This window comes from Oncorhynchus kisutch, linkage group LG19 (assembly GCF_002021735.2).
Source record: "Oncorhynchus kisutch isolate 150728-3 linkage group LG19, Okis_V2, whole genome shotgun sequence".
NCBI classification, from domain to species: Eukaryota; Metazoa; Chordata; class Actinopteri; order Salmoniformes; family Salmonidae; genus Oncorhynchus; species Oncorhynchus kisutch.
Genome location: NC_034192.2, coordinates 15,174,345 through 15,189,815, shown reverse-complemented (window position 1 = coordinate 15,189,815; position 15,471 = coordinate 15,174,345). Strand labels below are relative to the sequence as shown.

Below are 15,471 nucleotides of genomic sequence, written 5' to 3'. Positions count from 1 at the left end.
GAGAGAGATCCTTGATGAAAACCTGCTCCGAGCGCTCAGGACCTCAGGGCAAAAGTTCACCTTCCAACAGGACAACGACCTTAAGCACACAGCCAAGACAAAGCAGATGTGGCTTCAGGACAAGTCTCTGAATGTCTTTGAGTGGCCGAGCCAGAGCTCGGACTTGAACCCGATCCAACATCTCTGGAGAGCCCTGAAAATAGCTGTGACGCTCCCCATCCAACCTGACAGAGCTTGAGAGGGCCTGCAGAGAAGAATGGGAGGAACTCCCCAAATAGAGGAGTGCCAAGCTTGTACCCAAGAAGACTCGAGGCTGTAATCGCTGCCAAAAATACTGAATAAAGGGTCTGAATACTTATGTAAAATTTAAGAGTACATTTTGATACATTTGCAAACATTTCTAAAAACCTGTCTGATTTATCGTTATGGGGTATTGTGTGTCGATTGATGACGAAAAACAAACCAATTTAATTCATTTTAGAATAAAGCTGTAACGTATCAAAATGTGGATCAAGACAAGGGGTCTGAATACTTTCCAAATGCACTGTATACTATAGTTAACTGTAAATACTACAGTATACACCAGTATACTACAGCGAAGACTACAGTTTAGTCTGCAAAACACTACAGTGAATACTTCAGTATTTATAAGATAGTATAGTATTTTTTCATGTGGGTGGTGAGTCAATGGTGGGAAAATGTAGATAACTTCTCTAAGAAACGGATGTTGTTGTCCTCTCTGCTTGACACACATTCCCCTATGCCATAAAATAGTATAGCCTATCACTGCCTATACTCAGAAGATACTCAGGATTTACTGTAGTCTATAAACAATTCTGTATTAGTGCCTAAGCTAGGCTAATAATGACTACTTAGGAAAATGTTACATTTTATTCTTGGCCTAAACGAAAACAAATCGTACAAATCCTATATGCTTTGAGACACATTCCTAAAGATAATCATATCGGCTAAACAGCATGTTTCCTGAGGACCTCAGATTAAAGGCATTATGTTTTATAACATAAATTGTGTGTGTGTGTGTGTGTGTACATAAAGTGTGTACTGTACATGTAAGTAGTTGGTTCTCACAGCTTTCAAACTGCTCTGTGTGTGTATTTGTGTGTGCGCCTGTGTGTATTTGTGTGTGTCCTGGTCAGTTTATAGGGCTCCTGCTGTTCCGTCCGTGCAGGGCTGCGTAAATAAGGGCCATGTTCCGTTCAGCATTCTGACCCTTGGCATCTGGCTGCGGGTGCGCTCCCTAAACACTTCCCCACTTCCCCTCCCCTCTACTGGCCTATCAAGGCAGCACACTTTCTCACAGTTCTGTGGTTTCAGACTTGTTTATTCAAGTGGAACTTCTTAGAAGTGCACGGTTTCACTTGTTTGTCATATATCAACTAAACTGTAACAAGTGTACTGTTACCCTGTGGGTTTTGATGCGGCCGGTGCATATGTAATTGCGTTGCGTGACTGCACATGCACTTGTATGGGAGCACAAATGACAACAAAACAATGTAGAACATGAAGATTCAAGCTTTTGTACATGACTTGGTCCTCCTATGATGACGTTAGTAGGACCTGATTTTACTGGGTATTAGAAAAATTCAAGTGGTTCTGCCCTTGTTATTTTATGCCTTGGAGTAGAGGCAGGCAGGTTTTTGAGCATATATGGTGCGTTCTCGTTCGTGCCGTCACCCGTTTTGGTTTCATTTAGCTATTTCTGCCAAACCCCTCCAGCCCAACTGCTGAACTTAACTTAAAGCAGAAACACTGGTCTGGCAAAGTGTTTCACGATTATAGCAATGGAGCATGATTAGCCACAGCAAAAAGACTCAGATCAGCACAGCCAAAGGTTTCTTCTCCACAGTCCGGCTCCTCCTGTGATGAATAAACTGAAATCCAATCGGGGAGGTGATTACAGTAATGGCAAATACAGCATCCTGGCCAGTGATGCTAGTAGCAATACTGAGATGTGAATAAGTAACTGCCTGTCTGCCTGGACTGGGTTGGGCGATTCAATATGGCCACTTGTTTACCTGTTATGTGCATACAACGTACAATGAAAAACACCCCCACTCACACTAAGTGCTGGATTAGGCAAGTGAAGGACAGTTATAGAGGGCAGGATAGCTCGTACTGTTTGACGGCTCCCAGAGACCTCACTATGCCTGTCTTATCTGGCTTGGGGTCCCTCAGGGTTGCGTAAGTACCCCACTGTGATTAGAGGGCAAAGTGTTTTTATTCAGGCATGCAAAGGACAAATTTGGCATGTTTTTGCAAAGCGATTACTAGTGTATAAGAGTCTGGTTTTGTTAAGGAGCTACCACGGGACCAGATCAGGTGGACTGTTGTGGCGTCGGTCATTCACCCTTAGTTATCTTGATACCCATTAATGTTAAAAGATAACCTATTATAATAATCAATTACATATTTTGAAATGATGACAAGTAGTAGGACATGAATTGTTACCTGTTCAGACAGAAGTAATGCCCATAAAACGGGTCTGAAGGTTTTTTTATTTCCAATATCCACAAATGTTTCACATTTGTTTTTTCCTCAAATGATTGCTTATGTGTATTTTTCATGTGTGTGTAAAATATTACTGATTTTAGATGTGTCTGATTTGACATTTTATGAATTTTTTTTAGTAAAACGCTATATATCCATTGTTTAGTTTTAATGAAATGCTTGTATGCTGTATATTTGACTGTGATATGTTGTTATCTCACAATGAATGCACTTACTGGAGCATCTGCTAAATTACTATTATGTACTAATTATACTAATACATACTAATTATGTCAAATGTAAATGTTTTACATACAGATCTCATATTACTGGATTAAATTATAATATCATTATATATAAATGTATGATTTGTACATTATTATATTTTTTTGTTATTTGTTACCTTTGACTGTGTAAAACCTAGCAGTACTATATGTACAGTATTATTATTTCTGAGAGTAAGGCGGATTGATTCCATTTTGCAAAAAAACTCTGAAAGAAACCATCAAGTGATTTTAAACAAATGCATGTCTGTTATTGAACAACCCTATGCCATGGTTAGATAGTGAAAAACACACCATTCTCTATAAACAATAAAAGCTAATTTACCAACATTTCTGAAAATGGATATATAGCGTTTTCGGGAATGTATCTCTTCAATTGTACAGATAAGTTCCTCCATACCTGAAGACATGTTGATTTCACTGTCCTTGAACACTTCCAGAGACCAGAACAAATTGTCTCTAGATTTGGTGTTGATTTACAAAGTTCTACATATAAATGTAAAAACAGGTAAGCATTGTAGGTGTAACGACCAAAGACCTGAACTGCATACCAAAGCACCTTGCTTATCCAGAGCCATACTATTTTGTAGTAGACAGGTAGTGGAAGGGAGTCCCTAAACCCTGTCGTGGCTGACTGCAAGGTCCTCCCTCTGCATTCCTCCCTGTCCCCACACCCCCAGATCTGCAGCCAGTCTCACAGATGGCGCAGGGAGATTGCATTAGCAGATACTTGTCTGTTATTCTTTTCTAATAATCTATCCCATAAGCGATCCATAACCAGCCCTACACAGCCAGACAGGGTTGTGCGTCTGAGTCCCGAAGGCACATATACTGTAGTGTGACGGTGCCTGTCTCTCCTTAAACTACATCAGGTGGAGATTACTGAACTAAGCCCAACCACGCAGAGGTTTCATGTCGGCCTAAACACACACTCACTCTATACACACTGTACACACACAGGTTCACACACATGTAAAGGAGCGTGTCCCTCATAAATCTATACTAAATCGACCCCCAGAATTGAGACACAGACATGTCATGCGCACGCACACGCACGCACACACACAATTTAATCACCTTTTTTCCACTAAAGACCCTTGCTACTGTACTTCAATCAGACCTAATACCTCAGACGGGTTTACCTTATAACAGAGCAAATAAATCCATCTCACAGACAGACATGCTGAAGTCAGGCATGAGCTTAACAAACCTGAGGATGGTTTTCCCCCGAAAGCACCACCAGGCTTTAATACAAATAGTATACAGCTCAGAATGAGGCCTGATGCCAATTTCTATAATGTTTTCATGAATACAAATGGTCCCTCTAAACCACTCTAACTCATAACACTAATTTCCATTTCTGCCATAGGTAATTTACTAGTGCTATATCACTGCCTCGCTCCTGGCCCGCAATACACATCTGATGCTTTTCATATTAACAGTGTAAGTGCACTTGAGGGACTCGTCTTCGTATCAGAATCCGCCACCGCCGCGCAATCACCATTTAGCTGCAAGACACATCGTAATTCGTCTGTCATGTAGATCGAATATCACTTTTTCCACTTGAATTAACTATGTATCTTACCCACTACACTGAGTGAACAAAACATTAGGAACACCTAATATTCCTAATATTGAGTTGAACCCCCCTTTTGCCCTCAGAACAGTCTCAATTCGTTGGGGCATGGACAAGTTGTCGGAAGCGTTCCACAAGGATGCTGGCCCAGTTGTTTCAAGTTGTCTGGATGTCTTTTAGGTGGTGGACCATTCCTGGTCACACGGGAAACTGTTGTTGAACACCTAGTAGCTTTGCAGTTCTTGACACGGTCAAACCGTTGCACCTGGCACCTGCTTTGCATACCCTGTTCAAAGGCATTTAAATCTTGTCTTTCCCATTCACCTTCTGAATGGTGCACATACAGCATCTATGTCTAAATTGTCTGAAGGCTTACAAATCCTTGTTTAACCTCCCCTTCATCTACGGTGCCTTCTGAAAGTATTCAGACCCCTTGACATTTTCCACATTTTGTTACGTGGCAGCCTTATTCTGAAATGGATTGAATAAATCTGCACACAATACCCCATAATGAAAAGCAAAAACAGGTTTTTACATTATAGAGAAACAACGTATTCAGACCCTTTGCTATGAGACTCGAAATTGAGCTCAGGTGCTTACTGTTTCCATTGATCATCCTTGTGATTTCTACAACTTGATTGGAGTCCACCTGTGGCAAATTCTATTGATTGGACATGATTTGGAAAGGCACACACCTGTCTATATAAGGTCCCACAGTTGGCAGTGCATGTCAGAGCTAAAAACCAAGCCATGAGGTCGAAGGAATTGTCCGTAGAGCTACGAGACAAGATTGGGTCAAGGCACAAATCTGGGGGAAAGGTACCAAAACATTTTTGCAGCATTGAAGGTCCCCAAAAACACACTGGTCTCTGTCATTCTTAAATGGAAGAAGTTTGGAACCACCAAGACTCTTCCTAGAGCTGGCCGGCCGGACAAACTGAGCAATCGTGGAAAAGGGCCTTGGACAAGGAGGTGACCAAGAACCCGATGGTCACTCTGACAGAGCTCCAGAGTTCCTCTGTGGAGATGGGAGAACTTTCCAGAAGGACAACCATCTCTGCGTCACTCCACCAATCAGGTTTTTATGGTAGAGTGGCCAGACGGAAGCCACTCCTCACTAAAAGGCACATGACATCCCGCTTGGAGTTTGCCAAAAGGCACCTAAAGACACTGACCATGAGAAACACAATTCTCTGTTCTGATGAAACAAAGATGGAACTCTTTGGCTTGAATGCCAAGCGTGACGTTTGGAGGAATCCTGCCACTATCCCTACGGTGAATCATGGTGGTGACAGCATCATGCTGTGGGGATGTTTTTCAGCAGCAGGGACTGGGAGACTAGTCAGGATCGAGGCAAAGATGAACGGAGCAAAGTACAGAGATCCTTGATGAGAACCTGCTCCAGAGCGCTCAGGACCACAGACTGGGGCAAAGGTTCACCTTCCAACAGGACAACGACCCTAAGCACACAGCCAAGACAATGCAGGGGTGCCTTCGGAACAAGTCTCTGAATGTCATTGAGTGGCCCAGTCAGAGCTCAGACTTGAACCCAATCGAACATCTAGGGAGAGACCAGAAAATAGCTGTGCAGCAACGCTCCCCATCCAACCTGACAGAGCTTGAGAGGGTCTGCAGAGAAGGGTGGGAGAAACTCCCCAAATACAGGTGTGCCAAACTTGTAGCTTCATACCCAAGAAGACTCGATTTCAAAGGTGCTTCAACAATGTACTGAGTAAAGGGTCTGAATACTTATGTAAATGTGATATTTCCTTTTGTATTTTCTATAAATTATCAAACATTATGAGGAATGACGAGGGGGGAAAAAATCATACATTTTAGAACAAGTCTGTAACCTAACTAAATGTCAAGGGGTCTGAATACTCTCCGAATGGACTGTATACTGATTTGAAAGAGCAGGTGTTTCTAATGTCTTATGTTGTCTAGCCATGGTAGGGGGTGTATTCACCATTTCTCTGACCCTTGGTGCTCCTTAGGAGCTCTGCATGCATTCCTCACTGGACCGTGGCCAGAGCAGTGGACTTTACTGGCAGGCTTGACTGCATGATTGCGCCACCGCCCATCATGGTCCTGAGCTGCAGCCAGGCCTGCCTGGTGGCGCTGGATCTGGGATCGTGACTGTGACTGCTAGCCACAGTAAGACTGCTCCCCTAGCTGCTCAGAATAGTCCAAGTGGTCCATAACATGTTCCTCTCCCAAATGCATATTTTACTGGACTCATTCTCTCTCTTTCTCATTCTCTCTCTTTCACTTCGTTATTTTTCTTTGCAGTTATTAAAGACATGCTCCGGTACAAGTATTTTTTAAACCTCCTGCTGTGTCAATGTGTAGTTCATACATTCATAAATTAGCCACAAAATCCCAACTTTGAAAGCGACTGTTTTCTTGAAGCTGTGCTACACTATTTTCTCTACATTTTTCCCCCACGAGTTATAGCCAATGAGCTTCAGCCCCTCACATTTGAGTGACAGCTAGCAAGAGACCTGCCCAGCGTTATCCAATGTAGTTGTAGGGTGGGTGCAACGGCTCAGTGGACACAGCAGAGAGAGAGAGAGAGAGAGAGAAAATATGTGGCACGTATCGGTAAATACATATGTGTACATATGTGACACAGTACACCATTTTCGGGTACCACTTTTGGTTTGTGAGTGCTACTATCAGAACTACTGTCTAAAAAGTATACAAAAGTAATGGAGCATCTCTTCAATTTGAACATAATGAAATGTTTTATCATCTCTCTCTGTTTTTTCTTTTGTTTTTATTACTCCTTCTCTCTCTCGCTCTCTCTCTCTCTCCCCTTTCCCATCCTTCTCCGTCCATCCACAAATCCACAATTCTAAATGCAATCACGTGTTAACATGTTTTTTTGATGGCTACGATTAAAAATAGCTATTTTTATTTCTCAATCTCAACTCCCATCCGCCATTCGAGTGCATTGGCTAAAGTCAACGGTAGGCAGGCTATCAGCGCAACACCAACCACTTTATAATATGAGTTTGAGGCAGTATAATTGTTTGAAACCTGAACGTTTTACTTTCCTTTGAATAATGAGGAATGTCTGTCTTACTTTGTGGAGGCAATTGCAAGACTCTCTCTCACTTCACCTCACTCTCCCTTTCCCATCATTCTCCATCCATTCTTCAAAGCTAGGCTTGGGGTGTTCACTTTCTGTAGGTACGCTCTCTTTCTCTCTCTCTCTCTCTCATTCTCTCATACCCCCTCTCTCTCTCTTGGTTTCTCTTTCACTCACTCTCCCTTTCCCATCATTCATCAATGCTGGTCTGGGCTTGGTGTCTGGTGATAGCTGTCCCTTAGGCACGTTCTCTGTAGACCAAACGGGTGCACAATGACACAATGTCCTCTTGTTCTGAGCAATGCGCTGCAGTCAACACGTGTAACCTTTGTGGAACACTTTGTGAGCTTGAACCGTATTACCCTTATCAACCTGAGTCAGACAGATTGGATGGAGATTACTCTACCAGCAGACCTTTGAGGCTGGCAAGAGGGCATTACAAGGATGAATGTCCATACATTGCAATTCAGAATAGATCTCCCAGAGGAGTCAATGAAAAGGTCAAAGATGTGGAAGATAAATTTACTTAGAGAATAGAATGGCAGGCGATTGTCGTGTTTGACTGGTTGTCTCCCCCCCCTGACATGCTTCAAGGTCTGAAAACAGCCATAGCCACAAATGAGAATGTTTATCACGATGATAATATCCTACCTCCCTGCCCCAGTAGTACTGACTTCACACATGGGGACAATCTGCTCCATGATTCAACACAGCACCAACACAGAAATGGCATCTACACTGAAAACCCAATTACGGAAGTAAGGGGTAAAGCCGGGTTCATTAATGCAAACGTTCCAATAAATCCTGCCCCACAGTTTGCTGCAATTTAAGGCAGTTGCCATGGTTACCATCAAAGCCAACTGAACTCTAACAAACTCTGAACATACACCAGCAAGACGCCCAGTAGTAGTGACTATGGCATGGACTCGTGTGCGCTGCTCTGCCTTCTTAACAACACTATCAACAAGGCAAGTCCTACAGGCCCTAGACTACTGTTCAGTAGTGTGGTCAGGTGCAACAAAGAGGGACTTTGCAGTTGGCTCAGAACAGGGCATCACGGCTGGCTCTTAAAAGTACACGGAGAACTAACTTTAATGACATGCATGTCAATCTCTCATGGCTCAAAGTGGATTTACTTCATCACTACTTGTTTTTGTATGAGGTGTTGACAAGCTGAATGTACCGAGGTGTCTGTTTAAAATACTTGCACACAGCTCAGACACCCATGCATACCCCACAAGACATGCTACCAGAGGTCTCTTCACAGTACCCAAGTCCAGAACAGACTATGGGAGGTGCACAGTACTACATACAGTAGAGCCATGACAACATGGAATTCTATTCCACATCAGGTAACTGATGAAAATAGTAGAATCAGATTTTAAAAAACAGGTAGAAATATACCTTATGGAAGGTATATGTGAAGAGACACACACAAAGGTACAGACACATGCATACGCATACATTGTGATTTTGTTGTTGGTATTAGTTTTTTTCGATTGCTGGAGTCACATGTGCAAAACTCTAACTACAGTCTGCACTACCAACAGTCACCTGAGCTAAACAGTTCACATCACCTGCAAAACTCATTCCAAGCAACACAACTCTTAACACATGGCTCAAAACACGCTCAGTGCAGCCAAACACTATGCACAACCCTCACTGAGATAACACACACTGTCACTCAGAACACACTGAGAGTAAAAACACTAGCATCAAACACCAATACAGAAAATACTAACTTTTCATCTTTACAGTTTGAACAATTTCAGTGACTTCATACAAAGTCATATTTTCTTCAAAGAAAAGAGTGACATTCTTTCACATGATTTATAATTTTTTTTAGAACATAACAATTCTTTAAGGTAAATGAAAATTTGCAGTTTGCTTCAATAGTCTGTAGTAATTTACAGAATTACAGTAATGAGAAAAAAAGGTAGAAACTAAAAGTACATACTGTAATTCGAACAAATACTTGAGGGGCTAATCCTGCCTCTCTCTAGCATCAGGCCACAGGTTTTCTTCAACATCACATCTAATGTTTTCTCTTGCCATGCACCTGGGGAAGAACCTTCTGGAGTGCCTTATCCATCCCTGGCAGTCCTCTGGACTCGTGTCCTCACATCCGGCATGCATGGCTTCCAAAAGAGACATTTGGTCATGTGGGTGGTGACCAAACACTTTCCACCTCCAGGCAGAGAAAAACTCCTCTATTGGGTTGAGGAAGGGTGAATATGCAGGCAGGTACAAAACCATAAATCTGTGATGTGCTGCAAACCAATCTGTGACAGCTGCAGAGTGGTGAAAAGCAACGTTATCGCAAACTATGACAAAAACTTGGGGGTTTCTTACTGGCTCCCCCTGTTCTGCTGGCACTAGCTGAGCATAGAGCTGTTCTAGGAAAGCTATAAGCCTTTCTGTGTTGTATGGGCCAATGAGTGGTGTGTTGAGAAGCAAACCATCATTGGCCATTGCAGCACACATGGTGATATTTCCCCCCCTTTGGCCTGTGGTCAAATGTGGTCTTTCCAGTGCTTCCACCTCCATTACTCTCTGAAAAACAGTAAGTGCACAGTTTTACTGTAGAAATGCTAGTGTTTTTTTTTTACTGTAAATATTTTGTATAGCTGTGTACGTAACCTCAGACGTCTTACCTGGACATATTGGTATCTTTGCTCTTTTACCCGTTCACTGTTTCTCTCGAACGGTACAGTGTATAACTGTTTCATTGTAACTTGGTGTTTCTTTAGGACTCGAGCAATAGTTGTTGTGCTGACAGAATTAACATTTTCAAATATATCATTATCAGTCGGCACTCTATCTTGAATCTCCTGCAGTTTTATTGCATTGTTGACAACAACCATGTCAACAATAGCATTTTCCTGCGCATCTGAAAATATTTTTCCTCTTCCCCCTGTTGAGGGCAGCCTTTGGGTCCTGTTGTAAAAATATATTTTACAGTCAAACTTACTGTAATATATATCTGTGTAAATATTCTATAATTGCAATACAAAATAGATTCCTGTAATGTTTTCATTTACTGTAAGGATGTAACTCTCACCTGTTTGCATGATGGAAAATTTGCATTACAGATGCCACTGTGGATCTTTGCAGATTGGGTTGCACCCTCAACCCTGCCTCTCTCAATGAGAGACCATGGTTCACGACATGGTCTATAAGTGTAGCCCTTATTTCATCTGAAATAACAGCTCTTTGTCTTCTTTGTCTTCCTCCACGCATCCGCCCTCTCCCTGCCACCCTTCTCCCTCCACGAACCCATCTTCCTTGTTCCATTTCCAAAATGAGTCATTCTGAGCTCTACCTATATATACTGTAATATGTGTGTGTGTTCACTAACAAGTCTAAAACAAGACACCTGCTTAGCCTTTCAGCTGAAATTGCAATCAGCAGTGTTTGAAAGGCACAAGGCTGAAATCTATTCCGTTTTGAATGTGTGGTTCACAGTTTTGACAGCAGTGTGTTAGCATTTGAACAAAGTGCTGTAAATCCACAGTGTTGTGCAGGTTGTGGTTAAAGTCATGGGATAAGTGTGTAGAGTTTTGAAAACTGTGTTCAAGCAATGAAAAACGAACTAGAGTTTGGTCCACATGAACTGCTGCTGTGCAGACTGTAGTTAGAGTTTTGCACATGTGACTCCAGTTGTGTCCACTGTCGTTTAGCAATCGGAAAAAAACTGTAAACATTTTGTATTGTAGATATGTACAGTAGTGATGTAATAATGTTAAATGATGTTCTGTTTTATATTTAGTTTTATATGTAATGTAAGTGCTTTAATACGTTTGGACCCCATACATGTGTGTGTGTGTGTGTGTGTGTGTGTGTGTGTGTGTGTGTGTGCGTGCGCTCTATCTGTTGTGTTTATATCTCCCACTCTGCTCACCCTCTCTCCCTAAGGAACCCAATTCCATTTGGCTATTACAAAGCCGAACCTTCAATTCCACATAAATACAGGACATCCCTACCTCACATCTCGGCATCATCATCTCCGTTCCCATTAAGCATCCTTTTTATTGCAACACTGATGAACAATTTAAAGGGTGCATTAGCATATTGGCAGTGAAGCGATCACCATTGGGCCTGAGCGATTGGGATTGTAAAGCACAAAATACATTTAATACACAGCTTTGGCGTGATCCACAACCCACAGGGAGCATTACGGGCAGAAGGACTCCGATTTGGGAAACCGATAACAAAGTTAATGGCTGGAATAAGCGTGTTAATGCTGCAGCTCTATAGGGCAATGCTGCTATGAGCCGTTGCCTGGCTAAAAACAGTCACATCATCACAACTTGCACTTCTATGTTCATGATGAGCAGTAAATAGGTTGTACAGATAGGTGCATGCAGCATACGCCTGTGGCTGCTCACGTAAGCCATTATTGACGCTTTATAGTTCTTGTACACTCTTGTGCCCTTCAAAGTAAAGTTATACCAAAACAACAAACCTGGTGCGTCAGGTGCCAGTGCATGTGATGTGGGCACTTCGACGTGGTATGAGCGAGTTTTGTGTCAGTCTGTCCCTCAATAAACCGATGTAGAAATAGATCGGCCCTTGGTCCAGTGCCACTACTGTGGCTGAGCAGTATGCAGTGAGCCCTTGGTCCAGTGCCACTACTGTGGCTGAGCAGTATGCAGTGAGCCCTTGGTCCAGTGCCACCTTGGCTGAGCAGTATGCAGTGAGCCCTTGGTCCAGTGCCACTACTGTGGCTGAGCAGTATGCAGTGAGCCCTTGGTCCCGTGCCACCTTGGCTGAGCAGTATGCAGTGAGCCCTTGGTCCAGTGCCACTACTGTGGCTGAGCAGTATGCAGTGAGCCCTTGGTCCAGTGCCACCTTGGCTGAGCAGTGAGCACAACAACACTTTTAAAGAGAGCAGCTGTAGCCTTCGTGTCGCCGTGACCACGACAGCTCTCACTGAGTCCTGAGTTGTGCCTCAGGTCGGCTGTCTTACATAATGCAACACTTCCATGGCTCCAAGTGTGTGAGTGACTGTGTGTGTGTGTGTGTGTGTGCGCGTGTGTGTTTGCTCGAGAGAGAGTGTGAGTCTGGCTACTGTCTCAGTCCACAAGCTGCACCAGATGGCTGCTCTCCAGCCCAGGGGTGTGTGTGTGTGTGTGTGTGTGTGTGTGTGTGTGTGTGTGTGTGTGTGTGTGTGTGTGTGTGTGTGTGTGTGTGTGTGTGTGTGTGTGCGTGTGAAAGAGGGTGAATGATAGTATTGGAGACAATATGGTTACAGCGCGTGTGGCTCAGTTGGTAGAGCATGGTGCTTGCAATGCCAGGGTTGCGGGTTCGATTTCCATGGGGGAAAAGTATAAAAATGTACGCACTCATAAATGACAAAAATGTAAATATACCAATCTCAACTCAATCAACACCTAGTACCTTTGCCAGAGGTTTCTAGACGTTGATTCATTGAGAACAGCTAAAGTCCATTGGAAATAACTTTCAACAGCTCATGGACTTTTCAGGCTGAAGCAATGAATTCAGACGAAAGCATCAAAATGTTACCATTCGCCAAACTGTAAATTACAATCAGAGCATTCAGAACAGTTACCAGCCATTTGAAAGAGAACTTAATTTACATCCCTCAGCCCAGCCAGCACAGATCCATCCAAGATAGCCAACCTACCTGAATCTAAGCTGAATTAATCTTTGGGGGGGGGGGGGGGGACATATCCCTGCATACCTGCCTTCAGTTAAAGAGTGGAATTTTCTCCCTCTTTATCTTAATCATAGCAAGATGTGATACAATCCTCCCGGTCCCTGATGGGTTACTTGGCCCTGTTCCCAGAACAGTTTGTAATGAGAGGGATTAGGCTGCGTTAATTGGATAGATGGTCCAAAAAGATTAGCTTCTCTGACTCTGACCAGCGTTCCTTTGTTCGCCCTCCTCCTATGGCCTTTGAATAATGGAGCTTTTTTCCTCCTTGTAAATAGTGAGCTGCCTGTAATCTTAACGTGTTAATGCGGTGACAGATACTATCGGTCTGGGCTCTGAGCAGTTACAGCTGCTGTGTTGGACTTTGGAAAGGCTCTACGATGGCTACTGTCGTTGCAGTTCGACTGCTTGAGGTCTGGAACTTGAGTGACAAAGTCAGTAATGAAATACAGTATGCATGCACAAATCTTTGTGATTTTATATATATGCTAAAGATACATTTGTAACAAATATCCAGGTCTCTAAAATGCCCTACTGGCAACAGTTTGTCTGTCTTCACAGTGTAGTGTAGTGTCATCAGCAGTCCATGAGGCACACGCCACTGGACACGGACGTCAATTTAACATCTATTCCACGTAGGTTCAACGTTTTTTTATTGATTTGACGTGGAAACGTTCATTCAACAAGCGTGTGCCCAGTGGTACAGATGTTTTCTTCCCGTTTGTATCAATGTTTTGGCGAAGCAGATAATGTGAAAGTCAGGGTGGTAGAATGTGCCCTTACTTTTACTTTACCTTGACATCAGCATGTTGTTGGTTTCTGGTATCTCATGTCCCACTTTGTTTTGTCTTTCTCCAGATCCTTCAAGCCAGACTTTGTCCTGATTCGCCAGCATGCCTACAGCATGACTCCGGGCGAAGACTTCAGGAGCCTGGTGATTGGCCTTCAATACGGGGGAGTCGCCAGCATCAACTCCCTGCTCTCCATCTACAACTTTTGCAGCAAACCCTGGGTGGTGCGTGATCCATAACCTGCCTCCTCACCGCCTTTCCACCCCCCATCTTACCCCACATAAAGAGGCCCTTAGCGGCCGCCTCAGACTGATTTATTTGGGCTATTAAAAGTAGCCATAACACCTGTTTCTGAAACAGCCAGACCAGGGGCCTCCAGTAAGACCCGTTATTATTCACCCTGTTTTAACTGCAGAGAGGTGGCCAGGCAAGGTGCGCTGGAGCTGGAGCCGGGCCAAGTTACATTTGTACCATGGCTACAGTCTTTAGAACCCAGACAAAACATGTTGGCGGTAGTAGACAAAACATTCCGGGAACTTACCTGTTTTAAAGGTCAAAGTTTCTCACTAAAAACATGTTTAATGGATAGGGCTGCATTCAGCTTTCAAGGTGTCAGTTTTTTGTCTCCAGATAATTACAGACGTAGTATAAGACACTTTCTATCCCGCCTTCTATATACAGTAACTACGGTAGAATGGCGTCTCGTGTTTTGTTTCTGCTTGCAGTTTTCCCACATGATTGAGCTCTACCACTCCCTGGGCCCAGAGAAGTTCCCACTGAACGAACAGACCTTCTACCCCAACCACACCCAGATGGTGAGCGCCTTCCTGACACACTGTTTGTTTATAATGCGTTGTTCTGCTTTACTGCGTTACCATCTTTTCTGTTGTTTTCAGATCATCTTGATTTTTGCCCTTGTGACACTTGTCTTAACTTGGGGTAGACAAGTGTCACAAGGGCAAAAGCGGGAAACAGTGAGAAAGTAAGGGGTTGGGTCACAATATTTCCTGTGGCGTCACGTGCAAACCTTCAAGCTGATTAGTAAAATGTCTCGGCCAGAGTGCAGCTCCTATTGTTGCCCAACTTCATTTTCTCTGGTTGTAGTTTCCAATCCCCTATCAGTTGAGTTTATGGTACTTCAGGCAGCGAAAACACAGACTACTTGAAGAATGTTGTCCTCAAAGTAGTCATAACAAAATAATTGTTATGTCTCAGTGCAACACTATGGGCATCACAACACTGAAGCCCATGGATCTTAAAGAGACAGTGCCAGGTAAGTAGGTTTAAGGTTGCTCCAAACTATCAAGTGTAGCAGCTGGACATGTTTCTATGAACATATTTTCTAGGCCAATGACAAACAGGTGGGATTGATTAGCCTCTTAGTGACAGCCTTGTTGGAGCTTGCTACCATTTCATAAACCATTTCTATGGTATTTATAAAGCAATTTTTTAATGCGCTTACCTATTTACTGGTGTAATCTAACTGGTGCAAAGTTGAATGTGCAAGTTGGAACAATGGTGTGTAATTCCATTATGTAATGTAG

General features: G+C 43.2%; 1 protein-coding gene across 1 annotated transcript in view; it reads left to right on the top strand.

The window, feature by feature from the left end:
• The window catches only part of LOC109864636 (synapsin-3-like), a 136,499-nt gene that overhangs the window by 60,085 nt on the left and 60,943 nt on the right, over nt 1-15,471 (top strand). The window contains exons 5-6 of the mRNA XM_031797327.1: nt 13,995-14,151; nt 14,653-14,742. Of these exons, the coding sequence (XP_031653187.1) occupies nt 13,995-14,151; nt 14,653-14,742 (247 nt within the window). The remainder of the gene's footprint in view (nt 1-13,994; nt 14,152-14,652; nt 14,743-15,471) is intronic.